General features: G+C 44.4%; 1 protein-coding gene across 1 annotated transcript in view; it reads right to left on the reverse strand.

The window, feature by feature from the left end:
- Positions 1-26,768, reverse strand: part of ADCYAP1R1 (ADCYAP receptor type I) — a 171,835-nt gene that overhangs the window by 124,018 nt on the left and 21,049 nt on the right. The window contains 1 exon segment of the mRNA XM_040431354.1: positions 11,214-11,316. Within this exon segment, the coding sequence (XP_040287288.1) occupies positions 11,214-11,316 (103 nt within the window).

The following is a 26,768-nucleotide window of genomic DNA, read 5'->3' on the forward strand; positions in this document are numbered from 1 at the left end:
ATTCCTGTACATAGGAGCAGTATTATAGTAGCTATATTCTTGTACATAGGAGGCAGTATTATAGTAGTTATATTCTTGTACATAGGAGCAGTATTATAGTAGTTATATTCTTGTACATAGGAGCAGTATTATAGTAGTTAAATTATTGTAGATAGGAGCAGTATTATAGTAGTTATATTCCTGTACATAGGAGAAGTATTATAGTAGTTATATTCTTGTACATAGGAGCAGTATTATAGTAGTTATATTCTTGTACATAGGAGCAGTATTATAGTAGTTATATTCTTGTACATAGGAGGCAGTATTATAGTAGTTATATTTTTGTACATAGGAGGCAGTATTATAGTAGTTATATTCCTGTACATAGGAGCAGTATTATAGTAGTTATATTCTTGTACATAGGAGCAGTATTATAGTAGTTATATTCTTGTACATAGGAGCAGTATTATAGTAGTTATATTCTTGTACATAGGAGCAGTATTATAGTATTTATATTCTTGTACATAGGAGGCAGTATTATAGTAGTTATATTCTTGTACATAGGAGCAGTATTATAGTAGTTATATTCTTGTACATAGGAGCAGTATTATAGTAGTTATATTCTTGTACATAGGAGCAGTATTATAGTAGTTATATTCTTGTACATAGGAACAGTATTATAGTAGTTATATTCTTGTACATAGGAGCAGTATTATAGTAGTTATATTCTTGTACATAGGAGCAGTATTATAGTAGTTATATTCTTGTACATAGGAGCAGTATTATAGTAGTTATATTCTTGTACATAGAAGCAGTATTATAGTAGTTATATTCTTGTACATAGGAGCAGTATTATAGTAGTTATATTCTTGTACATAGGAGCAGTATTATAGTAGTTATATTCTTGTACATAGGAACAGTATTATAGTAGTTATATTCTTGTACATAGGAGCAGTATTATAGTAGTTATATTCTTGTACATAGGGGCAGTATTATAGTAGTTATATTCTTGAACATAGAAGCAGTATTATAGTAGTTATATTCTTGTACATAGGAGCAGTATTATAGTAGTTATATTCTTGTACATAGGAGCAGTATTATAGTAGTTATATTCTTGTACATAGGAGCAGTATTATAGTAATTATATTCTTGTACATAGGAGCAGTAGTATAGTAGTTATAGTCTTGTACATAGGAGCAGTATTATAGTAGTTATATTCTTGTACATAGGAGGCAGTATTATAGTAGTAATATTCCTGTACATAGGAGCAGTATTATAGTAGTTATATTCTTGTATATAGGAGCAGTATTACAGTAGTTATATTCTTGCACATAGGAGGTAGTATTATAGTAGTTATATTCCTGTACATAGAAGCAGTATTATAGTAGTTATATTCTTGCACATAGGGGCAGTATTATAGTAGTTATATTCTTGTACATAGGAGTAGTATTATAGTAGTTATATTCTTGTACATAGGAGCAGTATTACAGTAGTTATATTCTTGTACATAGGAGCAGTATTATAGTAGTTATATTCTTGTACATAGGAGGCAGTATTATAGTAGTTATATTCTTGTACATAGGAGGCAGTGTTATAGTACTTATATTCCTACAGGTAGAAGGCAGTATCACACTAGGTAGTTTATAGATTTTTTTTACCATACATAGGGGACTGTTTTATTCTGATTAGTTAACATGGGAAAATGCATAATTTTGCATGTTAATCTTATTCTGAATGATTGGTGTGTAGCTTTTGTTAGGGATTACCTTCCCTGTCCTGAATATCCAAGCCTGTCAGGCAAGGTCATGAAGACATGTTGATGATGCTTTACACTGTAGCATTCCTCATGGCAGCCTCTTATCTAATAAGCCTCATACAAATCCTGCGCTACTGATTCACATCCTAAGGATGGCCAGCTTCTGTTGACTCCTCTAGACGAGACATTCCCCATGTCTGGCTGGATTTTCTATTCATCTCTTAAATTCTGAGGCTGTGCTGCTTTTAATTGCTCGGCGGGCTCTTCCACTATTAGCCATCCGTTAACATTCTCTCCAGTGAAGTGCCTTCTTCAAAGTGCGTTTGATGCGCGTTCGCCTCTAATCGTGCTGAGCCGCCATCATGCATGATTTGAGGCACAAGTCCCAGGCATACAGCATAACAATGATTACTACATATTCACTAATGGAAATATTTCTAAGAGCCACGGCAGACATTACCATGCAGAAGGCCTGCGTACATCACAGGAATCAAGGAAATACAAGGAAATTCAGCTTCTGACTACACAGAGAACGCTACCAGCCATGAGTATCTAGAAGTAAGGAAAGAACAATAAAGGCTGTGTCCTCTCGTTGTCCTTGATTCATATGAGAACCTTGCAATGCCCGATTTCACCTGTGGTGGCACGGCAGTGGAATTAGTGCTCCCCCCGTTTATATATCGCTGGGGGTTTAAGCAGCTGGATACCCGGTGGTCACTCATAACCAAAGTGCAATGCTCACAATGCTCACAATGCTGACAATGCTCACAATGCTGACAATGCTCACAATGCTCACAATGCTGACAATGCTCACAAGGCTCACAATGCTGACAATGCTCAGGCTTTGAGTTGTTGATGCAGACTATTATTTAAGAGGAGGAAAGAAGAGCTCCAGTCTTACTTTAGCTGCTTCATCTACAGGTGAAGTTCCTGTTCCAGTGATAAATGTGTAGTTTACAAGGCAATGAAGAGTAAAATTCGGATATCTGCACCTCCTTTAGGCACATGTGTTTGAGGAACAACCCCTTCCGCCTGGCTACTTGCACTCGGCACTACAAAGCCCCCAACAAATGTTGATGTTCCTCGGGGGCGTTAACTGAAATGATGTGTATTCTGTCATGTAAGGGTCAATATGGATTTAAAGGGGTTATCCAAGGAGTAAACACTTGTTTAATTTAACCAGTTCATCACCAGAGTGAGTAAGCGGTGCGGCCTGTGATCACTGTCAGTGTATCTGCCTCCTATAGACGACGGTGTGGTCTGTGGTCACTGTCACTGTATCTGCCTCCTATAGACGACGGTGTGGTCTGTGGTCACTGTCAGTGTATCTGCCTCCTATAGACGGCGGTGCGGCCTGTGATCACTGTCAGTGTAAGGACCTTAACATGTATAGCTTGGAAGAAAGACGAGACAGAGGGGAGATGATAGAAACTGCTAAATACATAAAGGGAATCAACAAGGTAAAAGAGGAAAGAATATTTAAAAGAAGAAAAACTGCTACAAAAGGACATAGTTTTAAATTAGAGGGGCAAAGGTTTAAAAGTAATATCAGGAAGTATTACTTTACTGAGAGAGTAGTGGATGCATGGAATAGCCTTCCTGCAGAAGTGGTAGCTGCAAATACAGTGAAGGAGTTTAAGCATGCATGGGATAGGCATAAGGCCATCCTTCATATAAGATAGGGCCGGGGGCTATCCATAGTATTCAGATATATTGGGCAGACTAGATGGGCCACATGGTTCTTATCTGCCGACACATTCTAGGTTTCTATGTTTCTATGGATCTACCTCCTATAGACGGCGGTGCGGCCTGTGATCACTGTCAGTGTATCTACGTCCTATAGATGGCAGTGCGGCCTGTGATCACTGTCAGTGTATCCACCTTCTATAGACGGATGTGCGGTCTGTGATCACTGTCAGTGTATCCGTCTCCTATAGACGGCGGTGCGGCCTGTGATTGTTGTCACTGTATCCGCCTCCTATAGACAGCTGTGCGGCCTGTGATCACTGTCAGTGTATCTACCTCCTATAGACGGCGGTGCGGCCTGTGATCACTGTCAGTGTATCTACCTCCTATAGACGGCGGTGAGGCCTGTGATCACTGTCAGTGTATCCGCCTCCTATAGACGGCGGTGCGGCCTGTGATCGCTGTCAGTGTATCTACCTCCTGTAGACGGCGGTGCGGCCTGTGATCACTGTCAGTGTATCTACCTCCTATAGACGGCGGTGCGGCCTGTGATCACTGTCAGTGTATCCACCTCCTATAGACGGCGGTGCGGCCTGTGATCGCTGTCAGTGTATCCACCTCCTATAGACGGCGGTGCGGCCTGTGATCACTGTCAGTGTATCCACCTTCTATAGACGGATGTGCGGTCTGTGATCACTGTCAGTGTATCCGTCTCCTATAGACGGCGGTGCGGCCTGTGATTGTTGTCACTGTATCCGCCTCCTATAGACAGCTGTGCGGCCTGTGATCACTGTCAGTGTATCTACCTCCTATAGACGGCGGTGCGGCCTGTGATCACTGTCAGTGTATCTACCTCCTATAGACGGCGGTGCGGCCTGTGATCGCTGTCAGTGTATCTACCTCCTATAGACGGCGGTGCGGCCTGTGATCACTGTCAGTGTATCTACCTCCTATAAACAGCGGTGCGGCCTGTGATCACTGTCAGTGTATCTACGTCCTATAGATGGCAGTGCGGCCTGTGATCACTGACAGTGTATCCACCTTCTATAGACGGATGTGCGGTCTGTGATCACTGTCAGTGTATCCGCCTCCTATAGACGGCGGTGCGGCCTGTGATTGTTGTCACTGTATCTGCCTCCTATAGACAGCTGTGCGGTCTGTGATCACTGTCAGTGTATCCACCTCCTATAGACCGCGGTGCGGTCTGATCACTGTCAGTGTATCTACCTAGTATAGACGGCGGTGCGGCCTGTGATCACTGTCAGTGTATCTACCTCCTATAGACGGTGGTGCGGCCTGTGATCACTGTCAGTGTATCCACCTCCTATAGACGGCGGTGCGGCCTGTGATCACTGTCAGTGTATCCACCTTCTATAGACGGATGTGCGGTCTGTGATCACTGTCAGTGTATCTGCCTCCTATAGACGGCGGTGCGGCCTGTGATCACTGTCAGTGTATCCACCTTCTATAGACGGATGTGCGGTCTGTGATCACTGTCAGTGTATCTACCTCCTATAGACGGCGGTGCGGCCTGTGATCACTGTCAGTGTATCTACCTCCTATAGACGGCGGTGCGGCCTGTGATCACTGTCAGTGTATCTACCTCCTATAGACGGCGGTGCGGCCTGTGATCACTGTCAGTGTATCTACCTCCTATAGACGGCGGTGCGGCCTGTGATCGCTGTCAGTGTATCCACCTTCTATAGACGGCGGTGCGGCCTGTGATCACTGTCAGTGTATCTACCTCCTATAGACGGCGGTGCGGTCTGTGATCACTGTCAGTGTATCTACCTCCTATAGACGGCGGTGCGGCCTGTGATCACTGTCAGTGTATCCACCTTCTATAGACGGCGGTGCGGCCTGTGATCACTGTCAGTGTATCTGCCTCCTATAGACAGCGGTGCGGCCTGTGATCACTGTCAGTGTATCTGCCTCCTATAGACGGCGGTGCGGTCTGTGATCGCTGTCAGTGTATCTACCTCCTATAGATGGCGGTGCGGCCTGTGATCACTGTCAGTGTATCTACCTCCTATAGACGGCGGTGCGGCCTGTGATCACTGTCAGTTTATCTACCTCCTATAGACAGCGGTGCGGCCTGTGATCACTGTCAGTGTATCTACCTCCTATAGACGGCGGTGAGGCCTGTGATCACTGTCAGTGTATCCGCCTCCTATAGACGGCGGTGCGGTCTGTGATCACTTGTCAGTGTATCTACCTCCTATAGACGGCGGTGCGGCCTGTGATCACTGTCAGTGTATCTACCTCCTATAGACAGCGGTGCGGTCTGTGATCACTGTCAGTGTATCTACCTCCTATAGACGGCGGTGCGGCCTGTGGTCACTGTCAGTGTATCTACCTCCTATAGACGGCGGTGCGGCCTCTGATCACTGTCAGTGTATCTACCTCCTATAGACAGCGGTGCGGCCTGTGATCACTGTCAGTGTATCTACCTCCTATAGACTGCGGTGCGGCCTGTGATCACTGTCAGTGTATCTACCTCCTATAGACGGCGGTGCGGCCTGTGATCACTGTCAGTGTATCTACCTTCTATAGACGGATGTGCGGCCTGTGATCACTGTCAGTGTATCTACCTCCTATAGACAGCGGTGCGGTCTGTGATCACTGTCAGTGTATCTACCTCCTATAGACGGCGGTGCGGCCTGTGGTCACCGTCAGTGTATCCACCTTCTATAGACGGATGTGCGGCCTGTGATCGCTGTCAGTGTATCTACCTCCTATAGATGGCGGTGCGGCCTGTGATCACTGTCAGTGTATCCAACTTCTATAGACGGCGGTGCGGCCTGCGATCACTGTCAGTGTATCTACCTCCTATAGACGGCGGTGCGGCCTGTGATCACTGTCAGTGTATCTACCTCCTCCTATAGACGGCGGTGCGGCCTGTGATCACTGTCAGTGTATCCACCTCCTATAGACGGCGGTGCGGCCTGTGATCACTGTCAGTGTATCTACCTCCTATAGACGGCGGTGCGGCCTGTGATCACTGTCAGTGTATCTACCTCCTATAGACGGCGGTGCGGCCTGCAATCACTGTCAGTGTATCTACCTCCTATAGACGGCGGTGCGGCCTGTGATCACTGTCAGTGTATCTACCTCCTCCTATAGACGGCGGTGCGGCCTGTGATCACTGTCAGTGTATCCACCTCCTATAGACGGCGGTGCGGCCTGTGATCACTGTCAGTGTATCTACCTCCTGTAGACGGCGGTGCGGCCTGTGATCACTGTCAGTGTATCTGCCTCCTATAGACGGCGGTGCGGCCTGTGATCACTGTCAGTGTATCCACCTCCTATAGACGGCGGTGCGGCCTGTGATCACTGTCAGTGTATCTACCTCCTATAGACGGCGGTGCGGTCTGTGATCACTGTCAGTGTATCTACCTCCTATAGATGGCGGTGCGGTCTGTGATCACTGTCAGTGTATCCACCTTCTATAGACGGCGGTGCGGCCTGTGATCACTGTCAGTGTATCCACCTCCTATAGATGGCGGTGCGGCCTGTGATCACTGTCAGTGTATCTACCTCCTATAGACGGCGGTGCGGCCTGTGATCACTGTCAGTTTATCTACCTCCTATAGACAGCAGTGCGGCCTGTGATCGCTGTCAGTGTATCTACCTCCTATAGACGGCGGTGCGGTCTGTGATCGCTGTCAGTGTATCTACCTCCTATAGACGGCGGTGCGGCCTGTGATCACTGTCAGTGTATCTACCTCCTATAGACGGCGGTGCGGTCTGTGATCACTGTCAGTGTATCTACCTCCTATAGACGGCGGTGCGGCCTGTGATCACTGTCAGTGTATCTACCTCCTATAGACGGCGGTGTGGTCTGTGATCACTGTCAGTGTATCTACCTCCTATAGACGGCGGTGCGGCCTGTGATCACTGTCAGTGTATCTACCTCCTATAGACGGCGGTGCGGCCTGTGATCACTGTCAGTGTATCTACCTCCTATAGACGGCAGTGCGGCCTGTGATCACTGTCAGTGTATCCGCCTTCTATAGACGGCGGTGCGGCCTGTGATCACTGTCAGTGTATCTACCTCCTATAGACGGTGGTGCGGCCTGTGATCACTGTCAGTGTATCTACCTCCTATAGACGGCGGTGCGGCCTGTGATCACTGTCAGTGTATCTACCTCCTATAGACGGCGGTGCGGCCTGTGATCGCTGTCAGTGTATCTACCTCCTATAGACGGCGGTGCGGCCTGTGATCACTGTCAGTGTATCTACCTCCTATAGACGGCGGTGTGGTCTGTGATCACTGTCAGTGTATCTACCTCCTATAGACGGCGGTGCGGCCTGTGATCACTGTCAGTGTATCTACCTCCTATAGACGGCAGTGCGGCCTGTGATCACTGTCAGTGTATCCGCCTTCTATAGACGGCGGTGCGGCCTGTGATCACTGTCAGTGTATCTACCTCCTATAGACGGTGGTGTGGTCTGTGGTCACTGTCAGTGTATCCGCCTCCTATAGCCGGCGGTGCGGCCTGTGGATTCCCAGGTTGTAGCCCCCAGGAGCACTGATAGAGCTGCAGTGTGGTCAGCCAGGGGTCATCACCAGGAGAGCAGTCAGACTGTCATGGCAAACTGACACAAGCGGAAGAGAGCCAGGTTAGCCATCAGGACGCACATGGCACATGGCTGGCGACTGCCATGGAATGGGCAGGTGTATAACACCATTCATCTGCCATGGCATTTATAACTGATCCATCTGCCACTTTGCTACTATTCTGACTCTGTAAATCTCAGTTTTTACTGCAGTTCTAGAATGATATTCCCAAACCAGAAGATTCTGGATAAAAAAAAAAAATCGATGCATTCTATCCAGAAAGGGGAGCGTGTCATTTCATGAAATTATGGAAGGATACAGCAAAAATCTGTGTGGGCTCCTAATATAGTGCAGGGCGTATTTTGGTTAGTGCCCTTCAATGTGTATGAGGCTTAGGATTTCTGCTTGGTTGTTCCCAGTATAGAAGACAATCTGGTCAGCATAGTGGGAGATATTATTAACAGGATGCCGTGCCAACCTCTCCTGTGTAAGCAAGCTGACATTCATAGTACCAATGAGTGAATGTGGGTGTCAGATTCAGTTAAAATATCCTCCATCCGAGGAGATGTTCCCTGATGATAAGTTCTCAGATTAAATTAATATATTGAGCTGGAGTGTTTTCTTATGATAATATCTCCCTTGTACTAGCTAATGTCGCCGAGTCTGGTTCCGTGATGTCACTGTTCAATATAATGAAATAACCCAGATATTCAGGGTCTGTACTGAGCTAATAAATCTGTCTAATTTTACCATATACTGGGCAGACAATCAGGAGGTGTCTTATAGAGCCTCTTCTATCAGGAAAAATTAGCGTGGATCATAATCACAATTGTGTAGGGAATGGTCACTTATCAATGGCAACAGCTTCTCACACTCAGAATGTGTGAGAATAGCCGAGATTAAGCTGTGATTAGGTAAGAGCATGAGAATAGCCTGGGGTTAAGCTGTGATTAGTTGAGAGCATGAGAATAGCCTGGGTTAAGCTGTGATTAGGTAAGAGCATGAGAATAGCCTGGGTTAAGCTGTGATTAGGTAAGAGCATGAGAATAGCCTGGGTTAAGCAGCGATTAGTTGAGAGCATGAGAATAGCCTGAGTTAGGCTACTTTCACACTTGCGCCAGAGGATTCCGGCAGGCAGTTCCGTCGCTGGAACTGCCTGCCGGTTGCGGCAATCCGGACGCAAACGGATGCATTTGTGAGACGGATACAGATGCGGATCCGTCTGAAAAATGCATTGCAATACAGGATCCGTCTCTCCCGTGTCATCCGGAAAAAAAGTAGATCCGGCATTTATTTTTTTCACATTTTTTGCAATCTAAGCATGCGCAGACCGCAAAAACGGATCGGTTTTGCTGGAACACTCAGGGCAAAACTGATCCGTTTTTTGCGGTCTGCGCATGCTTAGATCGCAAAAAATGTGAAAAAAATAAATGCCGGATCCATTTTTTTCCGGATGACACGGGAGAGACGGATCTGGCATTTCAATGCATTTGTCAGACGGATCAGGATCCTCATCGGTTTGCATGCATTTTGACTGCCTGCCAGAATCCTCTGCCGCAAGTGTGGAAGTACCCTAACCCAGGCTATTCTCATGCTCTCAACTATTTAATTCAATGGGGAAAAAATGCCAGATCCGGCATTCCGGCAAGTGTTCCGGAATTTTGGACGGAGATAAAACCGTAGCATGCTGCATTATTATCTCCGTCCTGAAAAGTCAAAAAGACTGAACTGAAGACATCCTGATGCATCCTGAACGGATCGCTCTCCATTCAGAATGCATGGGGATAAAACTGATCAGTTCTTTTCGGGTATTGAGCCCCTAGGACGGAACTCAGTGCCGGAAAAGAATAACGCTAGTGTGAAAGTACCCTTATACTGTGATTAGTTGAGAGAGTGCGAAAATTTGGATTATGCTTTGATTAGTTGAGCACATGAGAATAGCCTGTCATAGTATGATTAGTTGAGAGCATGAGAATAGCCTGTCATGGTATGATTAGTTGAGAGCATGAGAATAGCCTGTCATAGTATGATTAGTTGAGAGCGTGAGAATAGCCTGTCATAGTATGATTAGTTAAGAGCATGAGAATAGCCTGTCATAGTATGATTAGTTAAGAGCATGAGAATAGCCTGTCATAGTATGATTAGTTGAGAGCATGAGAATAGCCTGTCATAGTATGATTAGCTGAGAGATTCATGATAGGCTGGGTTGGGCTCTGATTACTTGAGAGAGCATAAGAATAGCCTGGGTTATGCTTTGATTGGTTAAGAGTGTGAGAATAGCCTATGCTATAGTATGATTAGCTGACAGCATGATAATAGCCTGGGTTATGATCTGATTATTTGAAAGAATAGGAATAGCCTGGGTTATGCTCCAATTAGTTGAGAGCATAAGAATATTCTGAATTATGCTGTGAGTAGTTTAGAGAATAAGAATAGTCTCCGTTATGCTTGGATTATTTTAGAGTATAAGAATAGCCTGGGCTGTGCTCTGATTAGCTGACAGCATGAACATAGCTTTTTGGCTATGCTCTGATTGGTTGTGAACATTAAACTAACCTATTTTCTCTCTGCTTTGCTCAGAGAATGAGAATAGCCTGGTCAAACTCAGATTTGTTTAAATTGGAGATTAGATGAGTTATTCTCTCATTAGTTGTGTGTGAGATTAGCCTGGATTTTTCTCTGTTTAGCTGAGAGTATGACAATATCCTGGGTTATGCTCTGGTTAGTGGATTGTGTGAGAATAGCCTGGATTATGCTGTGATTAGTTGAGATTGTGAGAATATTCTGAGTTATGCTTTGATTAGTTAAGAGCATGAGGATAGCCTGAGTTATGATCTGATTAAATGAGAGTGTTAGCATTGCTTGTGCCATGTGTGAGAATATCCTGGGTCACCCTCTTATTGTGTTTTTTTTCTTTTGGCTTTACTTGATTGTTTTCCTGGCCGAGCCTCTGGTTTGCCTTGGACAGTCACATGAACCTATTTTATTATTATCCTGGGGCCCCCCCCCCCCCCCCCTTCACCAGGCGAGGCCTCTGCAGAGTATGTTCTTCCAGCTCTGCTCCATGCAGTCTAGACTACTTCTACTTAAAGTTTCCATTATAACTTATTTTCAATGGGCCTCAAATTCTAAAGATCAGCCTTTGCTTTGTGCATCTGATGGGACTGTCTGTGAGCCGATGAAGACATGAATGTTATCTTATCCTGCGAGTATTGTATAAGAGCAAATTACCTGGCAGAGAATCGTTCCACTTCTCAGCCTCGTGTTTCTGTATTTTATCTGCACACAACTCCTCCTCCTTCTTGATCACACAGTACGGGTGCATCACTGCCATCTGAAAATACCAAAAAGAAAAATGGGTGACATCACTCACAACATCCAACTTTATACCCAACCTTTCGGGTTGTAAAAACTGTACTCATTTACCAGAAGTAAAGGTAAGTAGAGCTAAAGGAATACTAAATAAAAAATAAAACAAACATAAAAAAATTCTTCTCCATCTCCTCTTCTCCTTTGGTCCTAATCTGTCTAATATTGCCCTAGAAAGAATTTGTCTGTATGTTTCCTAGGGGGTCAACCATCCCCCCATCCCCCTCATTCTTTTCATAGATTGAAGATTTCAAAGGCTGTAAGGCAACCGGCTGCATCAGAAGCCTCCCTCCAGTTCTCTTCATTTGGAGATGCCCATTGGGCCACCCCTCCCCCATCTTTCATCTGACAATGTAAGGGATGTGGTGGAATTTGATCCTTGTGTTGAGTGTTTGTATCAGGTGCAGATGATCTCGAGGCTGATGAATACTGGGGCCTAGTGTGTCTCCTGCGTAACTTTAGTTTCTGGGATTATTGCTCCTTTAACACCCGGAATTAGAGGTTTCTACTGTGCTGGCCAATGTAGCAGGAGTCCGGCTATCAACCACACCATGTGCAACAGCAGTGCCAACATAATGACACTGCCGTACACTCCCATCTATCCAGAGATATACGGCCCAGTACAGGAAAGGGTTAAAGACTTCTTGTTTCCAGCTGTAAAAACACAAAAAGTTTTCCCATCATTTCCATTATGGGATTAGATTTCCTGCTTCCTGTCCCTTGTACTTCCTCACTTTTGCTCTTTCCTTCTCTTTGGTTATCTCTCTCTTCCCTATCCATCTCTTTCTCATGCACTTTATTGCTCTCACTTCCTTTTTTCTTCCTCTCTTTCTCTCTATTGTTCTTTTTCTTCATCTCTCTCTCTTTCAGTCTCTCCCTTCCACTCACTCCCTAGTCCTCTCTCTTATCATCTTTCTCTCCCTCTTCCCCTATTTCTTGCTCACTCTCTTTTTCTCTGCTTTCATCTCATTCTCTTACCTGTTACTCTTCTATCTCTCTCTCTCCCTCTCTCTCTCTCTCTCTCTCTCTCTCTCTCGTTCTTCCTCTTCAATTCTCTCTTGGTCTCTCTTTGTACTTTCCTCTCAATTTTTCCCTCTCTCCCTTACTCTCTCTGTCTCTCTCTTTCTCTTGGGTTCTCTCTCTTCCCCTCTATTTCTTAATCTCTTTCTGTCTTTCTTGTTCTCTTCCTTCCTATCCCTTGCTCCCTGCCTCTAGTATTTCCTCCCTTTTGCTCTTTATTTCTCTTCCTCCTTATCTCTCTCTTCCCTCTTTGTCTCTCTTCCCTATCGCTTCCTTTTTCTCTCTCTCATTCACTCTATTCTTTCTTCCCTATTCTCTCTTGTTGTTTCTCTTCCTCTCTCTTTCAATCTCTCTCTTCCCCACTCTCTTGTTCTCTCTGTTGTTATCTCTTTCTCTCACTTCACCTGTCTGTCTTGCTCTCACTCTCTTACCCCTCTCTCTCGTTACCTCTTGTTCTTTCTCTTCCCTTTTCTCTCTCTCTCTCTTTCTACCTTCCTCTTACTATTTTCTCTCTCTCTCTCTCTTGTTCTCTTGTGTTTTTCTGTTCTATTTCTTGCTGTCTCTTACTTTCTTGTTCTGCCTCTTCCCCTCTCTTTCTTAATCTCTCCCTGGCTTGTTCTCTTCCTGTCTATTCCTTGCTCCTTGTCTCTTGTATTTCCTCCCTCTTGCTCGTTACTTCTCTCCCTTGTTATCTCTCTCTTCCCTATCCATCTCTTTCTCATGCACTGTATTGCTCTCACTTCCTTTTTTCTTCCTCTCTTTCTCTCTATTGTTCTTTTTCTTCATCTCTCTCTCTTTCAGTCTCTCCCTTCCACTCACTCCCTAGTCCTCTCTCTTATCATCTTTCTCTCCCTCTTCCCCTATTTCTTGCTCACTCTCTTTTTCTCTGCTTTCATCTCATTCTCTTACCTGTTACTCTTCTATCTCTCTCTCTCTCTCTCTCTCTCTCTCTCGCTCGTTCTTCCTCTTCAATTCTCTCTTGGTCTCTCTTTGTACTTTCCTCTCAATTTTTCCCTCTCTCCCTTATTCTCTCTGTCTCTCTCTTTCTCTTGGGTTCTCTCTCTTCCCCTCTATTTCTTAATCTCTTTCTGTCTTTCTTGTTCTCTTCCTTCCTATCCCTTTCTCCCTGTCTCTAGTATTTCCTCCCTTTTGCTCTTTATTTCTCTTCCTCCTTATCTCTCTCTTCCCTCTTTGTCTCTCTTCCCTATCGCTTTCTTCTTCTCTCTCTCATTCACTCTATTCTTTCTTCCCTTCTCTCTCTTGTTGTTTCTCTTCCTCTCTCTTTCAATCTCTCTCTTCCCCACTCTCTTGTTCTCTCTGTTGTTATCTTTTTCTCTCACTTCACCTGTCTGTCTTGCTCTCACTCTCTTACCCCTCTCTCTCGTTACCTCTTGTTCTTTCTCTTCCCTTTTCTCTCTCTCTCTCTCTTTCTACCTTCCTCTTACTATTTTCTCTCTCTCTCTCTCTCTCTCTCTTGTTCTCTTGTGTTTTTCTGTTCTATTTCTTGCTGTCTCTTACTTTCTTGTTCTGCCTCTTCCCCTCTCTTTCTTAATCTCTCCCTGGCTTGTTCTCTTCCTGTCTATTCCTTGCTCCTTGTCTCTTGTATTTCCTCCCTCTTGCTCGTTACTTCTCTCCCTTGTTATGTCTCTCTTCCCTCTCTGTCTCTCTTCCCTATCTCTTTCTTGTTCTCTCTCTCATTCACTCTATTCTTCTCTCCTCCTCCCTCTCTCTTTTTTGTTCTTTCTCCACCTCTCTCTTTTGCTCTCTCCCTTCCACTCCCTTCCCCTGTCAAGTTCTCCTATCATTCTTGTTATGGGAGTGGAGAACTACCCAGCCCCCGCTCACAGAATCTAGTCCCAGAACCAATCAGAAAAGTTTTTGTATTAACCAACAACCAATCCCAAAATGTGGCATCTTTGAGGGCGTTTATCGATTGGAAAATTGGTGTCATTCCATTGTGGTGTGTGGATTGACTCATGTCCGCCTATCATCCCGCACTCTACCTCTGTGTCGAAACATGTCACAGCCTATACTTTGTCCCCACGTTGAGCCTCGTCCTTCGATTCTGTGTAAAGTGTTGAAAATTACAGTCATTTCTTAGACACTTAGATAAAAAAAATATGAAAGAACAATCTTGTGTAATCCCCGCGGAAAGTGGCTCAGTCAATTTGTATTACTTTCTGAGGAGGAAGAAATCATAGACATTCAGGAATGAAGCTACTAAGTCATTGAAATGTTTGGTTCTTAAAATATAACCCATTACAAGGAGGATCTGGGGGGAATACAAGAAGACTGGAAGTGGCTCCTCGTTACATTGTTTCCTGGAAATATCTCATTGTAGATTTCCATATGGGATAATTACACCTGTCATCTCTAATGGTGGGGGTAGTAGTCATAATAAAACAGAATTCACCTTATATTAGTTAATCATGGATTGAATAACACGAGTCTCTTTTTCCACTTCACAATAGGATCTGCCAGAGTGGAGGGTGTATTCGAGGGGTTTCCCACACCATCACTTACGGATCGATGGGGGTCCGACTGCTACAACCCGTTCACGTTTTCCTGCACATTGGCAAATCACATCAAACCCCAAATGGAGCTGTCAATTAGTATTTTTGTTTTCCGGGTTACTGGGGGTCCCAGAGGTTGGACCCTCACAGATCACAATATTATGGAACAGTGTGCCCCCATTGTGTGCCCCATGCAGCATAGTATGCCAATATACAGTGCCAGCCAGATTATGCTAGTCCCAGTGTGCAAGCCACCTGGTGTCATCATTGTGTGTCCCATGCAGAACAGCATGCCCCCATGTAGTCATTGTGTGCCCCATGCAGAACAGCATGCCCCCATGTAGTGCCAAAAGTGCCACCATATAGTGCCAGCCAAAGGGTCCCCTCATACAGTGCTAGGTAGTGTGCACCCTCATATGGTACCCCACAACAGTGTGCACCCATATGGTGCAAGTCATAGTGCCCCCATATGGTGCCAACAAATGTGTCACCATAAAGTGCCAGGCATACTGAACCACGTAATGGTGTGCCCCCATTGACTACTAGCCACAGTGCACCATAAAAATGCATCAGGCATCAGTGTGCACCCATATTGTGTAACCCCCCATAAAGTGCTAGCTGCAGTATACCCTGGTAAGGTACCAGCTACAGTGTGCACATATATAGTGCAAGACCTACTACCATGAAACCTAGTAACCCTCATTGTATCCTGTATCGGTGTGCAGACTGAAAGCCGAGGGCCACAAGTCCGGCCACTCAGTACAGCGTATGGCCACAGCACAACAAAGCAAACTGGACTTCATTGCTTCAGAACTGTCTGCTTAGATTTGGGGAATTAGATTTGCATCTCACGTTCCTTTCTGCAGGATTTGCACAGACACAGAGAGCGAAAGAAGAGAAGATGTTATATGTGTGTGAACTGGAAGTGATGTGGTTAATGTCTGAGAGATGAGAGTCCCGCCCCTGAGGTTCCAGTGTTCTCAGCTCTTTTCCATAACTCCCATAGTAGTGAATGTAGAGAACATTACACATGTGCAGTCACCTCTAAATGTATTCTCCACTTGGACAAGTGTTCGAGTGGGGAGTACCCCTTTAATAGGTACGTCCCACAGCGGATCGGACAAGATGCACCAAAAACAGACGCAAAAAGTGTGGGATAAAGTCTTAAAGAAAGAGGCAGAAGCAGAGCCGTTCACTGTACAAGGACTAAACCTTCTTCATATAAAATCAGGAGAGACATGAATTCCCATTTCCTTCTTTTGCTCTTGTGTCGCTCTCTCGCTGAGGCGCCAGCCTAGACAGGCAGAGATGCCCCAGATTTATCACAGAGGATGGATGGAGAGTCTGGCACACCTTACGCTGTCTCCTCTGTTTGGTGGCTTCATTTGTGCTGGAATCAGGTCCCTGAATTTTGCTTCCTCTAAAGCCACGATCCCTCCACCATTAAACCACACGCCTGTCAGCCAAGGAAAAAATATCAAAAAAATTGTGGTGCACCCGTCTGTTAGCCAAGAATTCTGACGCTCTCTCATTCATTTAGTCAAGTTTTCTCTCCCTTTCTGTCTCTTCCCCTCTCTTAATCTCTTCCTGTATCTTGTATTTCCTCTCTCTTGCTCTTTCCTTCTCTTCCCCTTTCCTTATCTCTCTCTTTCCTCTCTGTCACTCTGTTTCTCTCCCACCTCTTACTCTTCTATTTCAGTCTCTCGCTTCCACTCACTTCCCCTCTCAGTCTCTTGTTTTCAATCTCTTTTAACGCTCTCTAATTTCACTCTCTTTCTTTCTCACTCCTTTTCTCTGTCTCACTCCTTTTACCCCTCTCACTCTTCTCCCTTTCTCCCACTCTCTCTCATTCTTTCTGTATTTCTCTCTAATGTTCTGTATTCCTCACTATTTTATTATCTCTCTTTTCTCTTTCATGTTCTCTCCCTCTCTTGCTTTCACTCTCTTTCTTGCCCTCTCTCTCTTTCTTCTTAACTCTCTTGCCTGATTGGAGTCGGGAAGGAATTTTTTATTCCCCTAAAGTGAGGACAATTGGCTTCTACCTCACAGGTTTTTTTTGTCTTCCTCTGGATCAACTTGCAGGATAACAGGCCGAACTGGATGGACAAATGTCTTTTTTCGGCCTTATGTACTATGTTACTATATGTTACTATGTTCTCACTCGTTTTTTCTGTATTTGTTGCACTCTTTCCCCTCTCTCTTTCATTCTCTTCTCTTCTGTCTCTTTGTACCTTTCTCTCGCTCTTCTCTCTTTTGTTCTCTCTCACTATTTATGTCTTGCTCTCTAATGCTCTTTCTTCCCCTCTATTTCCTGTTCTCTTTCTCATTCTCTCTCTTCCTCTCTATTTCCTGTTCTCTTTCTCATTCTCTCTCTTCCTCTCTATTTCCTGCTCTCTTTCTCATTCTCTCTCTTCCCCTCTATTTCCTGCTCTCTTTCTCATTCTCTCTCTTTCCCTCTATTTCCTGCTCTTTCTCATTCTCTCTCTTCCCCTCTATTTCCTGCTCTTTCTCATTCTCTCTCTTCCCCTCTATTTCCTGCTCTCTCATTCTCTCTCTTTCCCTCTATTTCCTGCTCTTTCTCATTCTCTCTCTTCCCCTCTATTTCCTGCTCTTTCTCATTCTCTCTCTTCCCCTCTATTTCCTGCTCTTTCTTATTCTCTCTCTTCCCCTCTATTTCCTGCTTTCTCATTCTCTCTCTTCCCCTCTATTTCCTGCTCTCTCATTCTCTCTCTTCCCCTCTATTTCCTGCTCTTTCTCATTCTCTCTCTTCCCCTCTATTTCCTGCTCTTTCTCATTCTCTCTCTTCCCCTCTATTTCCTGCTCTCTTTCTCATTCTCTCTCTTCCACTCTATTTCTTGCTCTCTTTCTCATTCTCTCTCTTCCCCTTTATTTCCTGCTCTCTTTCTCATTCTCTCTCTTCCCCTCTATTTCCTGCTCTCTTTCTCATTCTCTCTCTTCCCCTCTATTTCCTGCTCTCTTTCTCATTCTCTCTCTTCCTCTCTATTTCCTGCTCTCTTTCTCATTCTCTCTCTCTTCCTCTCTATTTCCTGCTCTCTTTCTTATTCTCTCTTCCCCTCTATTTCCTGCTCTTTTTCTCATTCTCTCTCTTCTCATCTCTTTCTTGCTCTCTCTTGTACTTGCTCTCATTTCTCTCTCTTTTACACGCTCCTGTTTACTCTCTCTCACTGATTTTCCACTCATTGTACTGACTGAAAGTGATGGCGTAGAATAATTGTCACCTGCCACAATTGCTTTGATTGGAACAACTCAGTTCAGATCCAGGGAGGGACAGGATCACAGGTCTCTGCCGTCCAGCATGCCACCATCTGTCCATCAGTTTCAATCTCGTCTTCCTTCACCCTCTGATTCTCGTTCCTCTGCATTTCACGATATTTACATTAAACTGGCAGGAGAGCAGTGACACTTTTCATGAACATTCCCAAAATGCACCAAATTCTGCATAATTACTGCAGATGAGTGGTCAGCAATCTGCAGCACTCAAGCTGGGGACCCAAAACATACAGTTGTGTTCAAAATAATAGCAGTCAGACATCACTAACCTGATCAATCACTGTTTTTGGTAGAAATGATATTTCTACATGGCAAATAATTTACTAGCAGGTGTAGTAGAGTAATAGAAATAAACAGACCCAACAGTCATGACATGCATGCTGCTGATTCTCTGTTATTCTATCACTTATTGAAAGGGGCATGTTCAAAATAATAGCAGTGTGGAGTTCAATGAGTGAGGTCATTCATTGTTTGAAAAACAGATGGCAATTATTGTCCTTATTTAAGGAAGGAAGGCAGCAAATGTTATACATGCTGATTACAGTGCATTTCTCTCTGAAATTCTGAGGTAAATGGGTCGTTCCAGACATTGTTCTGAAGAACAGCGTACCTTGATTAAAAAAGTTGATTGGAGAGGGGAAAGCATATAAAGAAGTGCAGAAAATGATCGGCTACTCAGCTAAAATGATCGCAAATGCTTTAAAATGGCAACCAAAACCTGAAAGACGTGGAAGAAAGCGAAAAACTACCATTCGAATGGATAGAAGAATAGCCAAAATGGCAAGGACTCCACCAACAATCAGCTCCAGGAAGATCAAAGAAGGTCTGAAGTTACCTGTGAGTCCTGTTACAATGAGAAGAGGCCTATGTGAAGCCAAGCGATCTGCTAGAAGCCCCCGCAAAGTCCCAGACATGAGCTGAAGAGGTTACAATTTGCCAAAGAGCACATTGACGGCCTAAAGAGACATTTTGTGGACTGATGAAAGTAATATTGTTCTTTTTGGGTCTAGTGGCCGGAGACAGTTTGTCAGACGACCCCCAAACACTGAATCCAAGCCACAGTACACTGCGAAGACAATAAAGCATGGTGGACAAGCATCCTGATATGGGGATGTTTCTCATACTACGGTGTTGGGCCTATTTATCACAGACCAGGGATCATGGATCAGTCTGAATCCATCAGAATACTTGAAGAGGTCATGCTGCCTTATGCTGAAGAGGAAATGCCCTTGAAATGGGTGTTCCAACAAGACAACAACCCCAAACACACCAGTAAACGTGCAACATCTTGGATCCAGACCAACAAGATTGACGTTATGGAGCGGCCAGCCCAATCCCCGGATATTAATCCCATAGAAAACTTGTGGGGTGACATCAAAAATGCAGTTTCTGAAGCAAAACCAAGAAACAGAGAAGAACTGTGGAATGTAGTCCGATCCTCCTGGGCTGGAATACCTGTTCACAGGGGCCAGAAGGTGGTGACTCCGAGCAACACAGATGTCCAGCAGTTCTCAGAAACAGCGGTTATACAACTAAATATTAGTGAAGTGATTCAGAGGAAAGCAAAATCTTCAAACATTCTTCAGTTTATATAGTGAATGTTTGAGTTTGTAAAGAAGAATACAAACACTGCTATGTTTTTTAACAGTCAAATATTCAATTTTTTTAGAGGAACAACACAAATTTGATATATTTTTCTTCATGTTTTGATTTGGAATAGAATGTGTAGTGTTCCCAATGCATTTGCATGTATGGAAACAAAAGATATTGGAAGGATTTGAGCTTTATTCACTTTTTTTTTTAAATACACTGCTATTATTTTGAACACAACTGTAGATGGTCCAGACCATCATTTATATGACCTATCCTTATTTCTTTACACAACTTAATACTTTCTTGGCTAGAACTTCAGAAGTGACATCCGATGGGGATTTATCCTGTGTGAATCACATACAGATGTTGAATCTTCTCATAACAGTTTTATTGTAAGAAGCAAAAAGCAACTGGTGGGAAGTCAAAAAGTCTAAAACATGAAGGAAGGTCGTGACGCGGATGAGATCAGAGCCCAAGGGCTTGTTACCATTGTATCTAGTCTAGACCATAAAGGGAGCAGCACAAGGCTCGCTAGTTTACATTTACAGTGTATAAGGGCGGATACAATGTATCAATCCGCAGTCCAAACAGCTCACTTCAGATTGTCTACAGTGGATACAATGCTAACAAAACCTCAGCTGGAAGAACTAGACTTTTAGATGTGAACTCAGAAGTCCAGAAAATCGTAAGGATTTTAACCCCTTCAGGACCCTGGACTTTTTCCATTTTCATGTTTTCGTTTAGTACTCTCATTAAGAGAAACTAAATAAGAGTCTTGCAGGTTTGATCCCTTTTAATGGCTAACAAAAATAGAAGTAATGATGTTACATATCGAGCTTTCGAGACAAAAGTGTTTTCGTTCCCTGCCCCTGCCGGAGCTATAATTTGTTTTTATTTTCCCATTTACATAGGTGCATGAGGGCTTATTGTTTGCAGTACAAGTTGTACTTTCTAATGTCACCATTTAATATTGCGTACGATGTAGTGTGAAGCTGGAAATAAAGTCAAAATGGGGTGAAATTGGGGGACAAAATGCAATTCCACCATAGTTTTATGGATTTTGTTTTTACAGCATTCCCTGTGCAGTAAATATGACCTGTTCTCTTCATTCTCCGGGTCAGTACGATTACAGTGATACCACGTTTATATCGTTTTATGGGTTTCGTTTTTACTATGTTCCCTATGAGATAAAACTGACCTGTTCTCTTTATTCTCCGGGTCAGTACGATTACAGCGATACCACGTTTATATAGTTTTACCTGTGTTTTATAACTTATAAAAAAAAAATAATCAATTTAGTTTTTTTGCATCACCATATTCTGACCCCCATAACTTTGTTATATTAATGGAGCTGTATGAGGGCTCATTTTTAGGCCTCATGCACACGAACGTTATTTTTTGCGGTCCGCAAAAACGGGTTCCGTAGTTCCGTGATCCGTGTCCGTTTTTTCTTCCGTGGGTCTTCCTTGATTTTTGGAGGATCCACGGACATGAAGGAAAGTAAAAAAAAAAGTCGTTTTGGTGTCCGCCTGGCCGTGCGGAGCCAAACGGATCCGTCCTGACTTACAATGCAAGTCAATGGGGACGGATCTGTTTGACGTTGACACAATATGGTGCAATTGCAAACGGATCCGTCCCCCATTGACTTTCAATGTAAAGTCAGGAGTCCCTATTAATATACCATCGGATCGGAGTTTTCTCCAATCCGATGGTATATTCTAACTTGAAGCGTCCCAATCACCATGGGAACGCCTCTATGTTAGAATATACCATCGGATTTGAGTTAGATCGTGAAACTCAGATCCGACAGTATATTCTAACACAGAGGCGTTCCCATAGTGATGGGGACGCTTCAAGTCAGAATATACTAAGAACTGTGTACATAACTGCCCCCTGCTGCCTGGCAGCACCCAATCTGTTACAGGGGGCTGTGATCCGCACAATTAACCCCTCAGGTGCCGCACCTGAAGGGTTAATTGTGCGTATCATAGCCCCCTGTAAGAGATCAGGTGCTGCCAGGCAGCAGGGGCCAGACCCCCTCCCTCCCCAGTTTTAAATTCATTGGTGGCCAGTGCGGCCCCCCCTCCTTCCCTCCCCAGTATTATATTCATTGGTGGCCAGTCCGGCCTCCCCTCTCTTCCCCCTCCCCAATTAAACCCACCCCCATCATTGGTGGCAGCGGAGAGTTCCGATCGGAGTCCCAGTTTAATCGCTGGGGCTCCGATCGGTTACCATGGCAGCCAAGACGCTACTGCAGTCCTGGCTGCCATGGTTACTTAGCAATATTAGAAGCATTATACTTACCTGCGCTGTCTGTGTTCGGCCGGGCGCTCCTCCTACTGGTAAGTGAAAGGTCTGTGCGGCGCATTGCTTATAGCACAGACCTGTCACTTACCAGTAGGAGGAGCGCCCGGACATCGCAGGTAAGTATAATGCTTCTAAAATTGCTAAGTAACCATGGCAGCCAGGACTTCAGTAGCGTCTTGGCTGCCATGGTAACCGATCGGAGCCCCAGTGATTAAACTGTGACTCCGATCGGAACTCTCCACTGCCACCAATGATGGGGGGGGGGGGGGTTTAATTAGGGGGGAGAGAGGGGAGGCCGCACTGGCCACCTATGAATATAATACTGGGGAGGGAGGGAGGGGGGCCGCACTGGCCACCAATGAATATAATACTGGGGAGGGAGGGGGGCCGCACTGGCCACCAATGAATATAATACTGGGGAGGGAGGGAGGGGGGGCCCCACTGGCCACCAATGAATTTAAAACTGGGGAGGGAGGGGGGTCTGGCCCCTGCTGCCTGGCAGCACCTGATCTCTTACAGGGGGCTATGATACGCACATTTAACCCCTCAGGTGCCGCACCTGAGGGGTTAATTGTGCGGATCACAGCTCCCTGTAAGAGATCGGGTGCTGACAGGCAACAGGGGGCAGTTATGTCCACAGTTCTTAGTATATTCTAACTTGAAGCGTCCCCATCACTATGGGAACACCTCTGTGTTAGAATATACTGTCGGATCTGAGAACTCAGATCTGAAAAAGCTTTTATGCAGACGGATCTACGGATCCGTCTGTGCGAAAGTAGCCTACGGACACGGATCACGGACGACAATCTTGTGTGCCTCCGTGTTTTTTCACGGACCCATTGACTTGAATGGGTCCGTGAACCATTGTCCATCAAATAAATAGGACAGGTCATATTTTTTTGACGGACAGCAAACACGGATCACGGACGCGGATGATAAACGGTGCAACGGTCGTGTGCATGAGGCCTTAGTGGGGTGATCTGTAGATTTTAGAAACATAATTTTGAATATATATGTATTACTTTTCGATCACTTTTTTAAAAATTCTTTGAAGGAGGTGGGTCATTTTGATTATTTTTTTTCCTTTTTTCACCTTACGGGATACATACATCTATATTTTAATAGTTTGGGCATTTTGGGAAGTGGTGGTGCATATGATCTTTAATTTGTTGTTTGATTTTTATTATGGGGAAAAGAGATGATGTGAATTTTTATATATTTTTAGATTGTTAAAAAAAAAAATTTTACTCTTTTTTTTTTGCTTGTCCCATAGACTGCAATGAAGTACCATTGCAGCCTATAGGAGTTATGCTATGCTCCTATGGAGCCTTGCTGTGGTTGGGACTGAGGCTATCACAAGGAATGAACGTCTCCCCCAGTCGCCACTTGTGGATGCAATTCGGGCCTTGGGAGCGCATGGGGAAAGCTGCTTTTAGATGCTGTGGTCACAATTGACCACGACATCTGAGGGGTTAAATATATGTAGTTTGCATTATCACCATTCACAGACATTAACCTGAGGCTTCAGCTGTGTAAAACAGCAGAAACCTGGCAGCTAGTGCACCCGATCTGGAGCACCATCTTTAACCCCTTCTACTCCGGGCCAGTTTTCGCCCTTCTGCCCAGGCCATTTTTTGCAAATCTGACATGTGTCACTTTATGTGGTAATAACTTTGGAACACTTTTACTTATCCAAGCCATTCTGAGATTGCTTTCTCGTGACACATTGTACTTCCTGATAGTCATAAATTTGGGTCAATATATTTCACCTTTATTTATGAAAAAATCCCAAATTTACCAAAAAATTGTAAAAATTAGCAATTTTAAAAATTTTAATTTCTCTGCTTTTAAAACAGAAAGTGATTCCTCATAAAATATTTATTACTTAACATTCCCCATATGTCTACTTTATGTTGGCATCATCTTGTAAATGTCATTGTATTTTTTTAGGACGTTAGAAGGCTTCAAATTTTTGAAGTAATTCTTTAAATATTTAAGAAAAGTTCCAAAACCCACTTTTTAAGGACCAGTTCAGGTCTGAAGTCACTTTGTGGGGCTTACATAGTGGAAACCCCCCATAAATGACCCCATTGTAGAAACCACACCCCTCAAGTTACTCAAAACTGGTTTTACCAACTTTGTTAACCCTTTAGGTGTTCCACAAGAATTAAAGGAATATGGAGATGACATTTCTAAATTTCACTTTTTTGGCAGATTTTCCATTTTAATCAGTTTTTTTCTTTAACACATCGAGGGTTAACAGCCAAACAAAACTCAATATTTATCATCCTGATTTTGCCGTTCACAGAAAAACCCACATGTGGTCGTAAACTGATGTAAGGGCACACGGCAGGGCGCAGAAGGGAAGGAGCACCATATGGTTTTTGGAAGGCAGATTTTGCTGGACTGGTTTTTAGATGCCATGTCCCATTTGAAGCCCCCCTGATGCACCCTTACAGTAGAAACTCCCAAAAAGTGACCATATTTTGGAAACTAGGGAGTAAGGTGCCAGTTTTTTTGGTACTATTTTGGGGTACATATGATTTTTAATCACTCTATATTATGTTTTTTGTGAGGCAAGGTAACAAAAAAAAATTCTGTTTTGGCAGTGTTTTTATTTTTTTACAACAATATTATGACAGGGTAGATCATGTGCTATTTTTATAAAGCAGGTTGTTACGGACATGACAATATCAACTAAGTCTACATACTTTGTTTCAGTTTTACATAATAAAGCATTTTTGAGAGGCTCGTTTTTTGCAGGAAGAGTTGAGGTTTTTATTGGTACCATTTTTGGGTACATATGATTTTTTGATCATTCATTATTACACTTTATGGGGCAAGGTGACCAAAAAATGGGTTGTTTTGGCACAGTTTTTATTTATTTATTTTTACAGCATTTATAGAGCAGGTCGTTACGGACGTGGCAATACCTAAATATGTCTTTTTTTTCTTATTTATTTAAGTTTTATACAATAATAGCATTTTATAAACCAAAAAAATGATGTTTTAGTGTCTCCATAGTCTGAGAGCCATATTTATTTATTTATTTTTGACCGATTGTCTTAGGCCACTTTCATATTAGTGTTTTCAATTCCGCTATTGAGATCCGTCATAGGATCTTAATAGTGGAAGAAAACGCTTCAGTTTTGTCCCTATTCATTGTCAATGGGGACAAAACTGAAGGGAACGAAACGGAATGCACCAAAATGCATTCCGTTCCGTTTGGTTGCGCTCCCATCGCGGCATAGAAGGGGTTAATCCGCTGGCATCGGCTTTTACAGCGACGCCGGCGGATACAGCAGGGGCCCGGCTATCAGGGACTTTTGGGTCCCTGCAGTGATCCGGTGCGCACCGCTCCGGTGCCCGCCCGATCACCATGACGTAATAGTACGTCAAAATGCAGCAAGTCACTTGCCGCCATGACGTACTATTACGTCATATGTTGGGAAGCAGTTAAAGAACCGACATGTACATCGGGTCATCAGTATCCGATTGGTGGGGGTCCGACACCCAGGACCCCTGCCAGTCAGCTGTTTCAGAAGGCACTGGTGTTCCTGTGGGTGCCGCGGCCTTCTCACTTACCAAGCACAGCGCCGTTCATTGTCTTGTGGCTGTGCTTGGTATTGTAGCCCAGCTCTATTCACTTAAATGGGACTGAGTGATTGTGATGTCACACGGCCTAGGGAAAGCTGTGAGCCTTCACAAGCAGCTGATCGGCCTCCACTAGAGGCTAGGTCATCAGTTTAAAAGTCTAAGAAAACCCCTTTAAAATCCTTTACACCTGACAGTCACTGCCTGCTTGTCTTTTGGGCCTGCCTCTGACCCTGATCTCTGATGTCCCTGGTTGCGTCTCGCTCGGACACGTTCCTGTTTCTTCGCTTCACCCTAGTTGAGATGTCTCAGCTGTTAATCTCCAGTCCATCTAGGCTTCAGTAACTTGTCTGCCCCCTCACACCACTACTGATTGACATTTGGCTTTCACCACTGGCTTTGCATTAAAATAGCACTAGATATAGAAAATGCACAAAAAATAAAAATCTCTCAGCGCTTCTCTTTTTTCATACTTTCATTTGATGCAATTTTTTTTCAGTTTACAATTAAACTAAGAAATATATAAAAATGATTCAGTTTCCCAGGAGACCAGCCATAGTTACCCTCCTCCTCCTCACTGCCCTGTCTCTGGCTGTAAGAAAACTGGCTGCAGCAGGAGGAGGAGGGATCCGCAGCACCGCAACAGGCTGGAAGAGGCAGTGGGGTGGCAAAAAGGAGAAGGCGGGCCACACCAAAAAGGCCCGCAACTGTTCCCCGGAGCACCCCTTGCGGCAATCTCCCTTGCCAAGGGGTAGGTGTTCCGCAGTCTGGCGCTTTTTTGAGGAAAGTGCGGACGATAAAAGAATTGTCATTTGCAACCTGTGCCATACAAAAATGAGCAGGGGCGTGAACACTAGCAACCTCTCCACCACCAGCATGATCCGCCACATGGCATCCAAGCACCGTAATAAGTGGGCCAAACGCCTGGGTCCACAATCAGTGATTTGCGGGTCACATCACTGCCTCCTCTTCACCTGTGTTACGTGCTGGCCGATCCCCTGTCCAAGACACAGGCCCGTAAGCCTCCCGCCCTGCACCTGGACCTTTGCAAGCACCATCAGCTAGCACATCCACTTCTGTGTCCCAGCGCAGCGTACAG

Source organism: Bufo bufo, chromosome 5 (assembly GCF_905171765.1).
Source record: "Bufo bufo chromosome 5, aBufBuf1.1, whole genome shotgun sequence".
Lineage (NCBI taxonomy): Eukaryota > Metazoa > Chordata > Amphibia > Anura > Bufonidae > Bufo > Bufo bufo.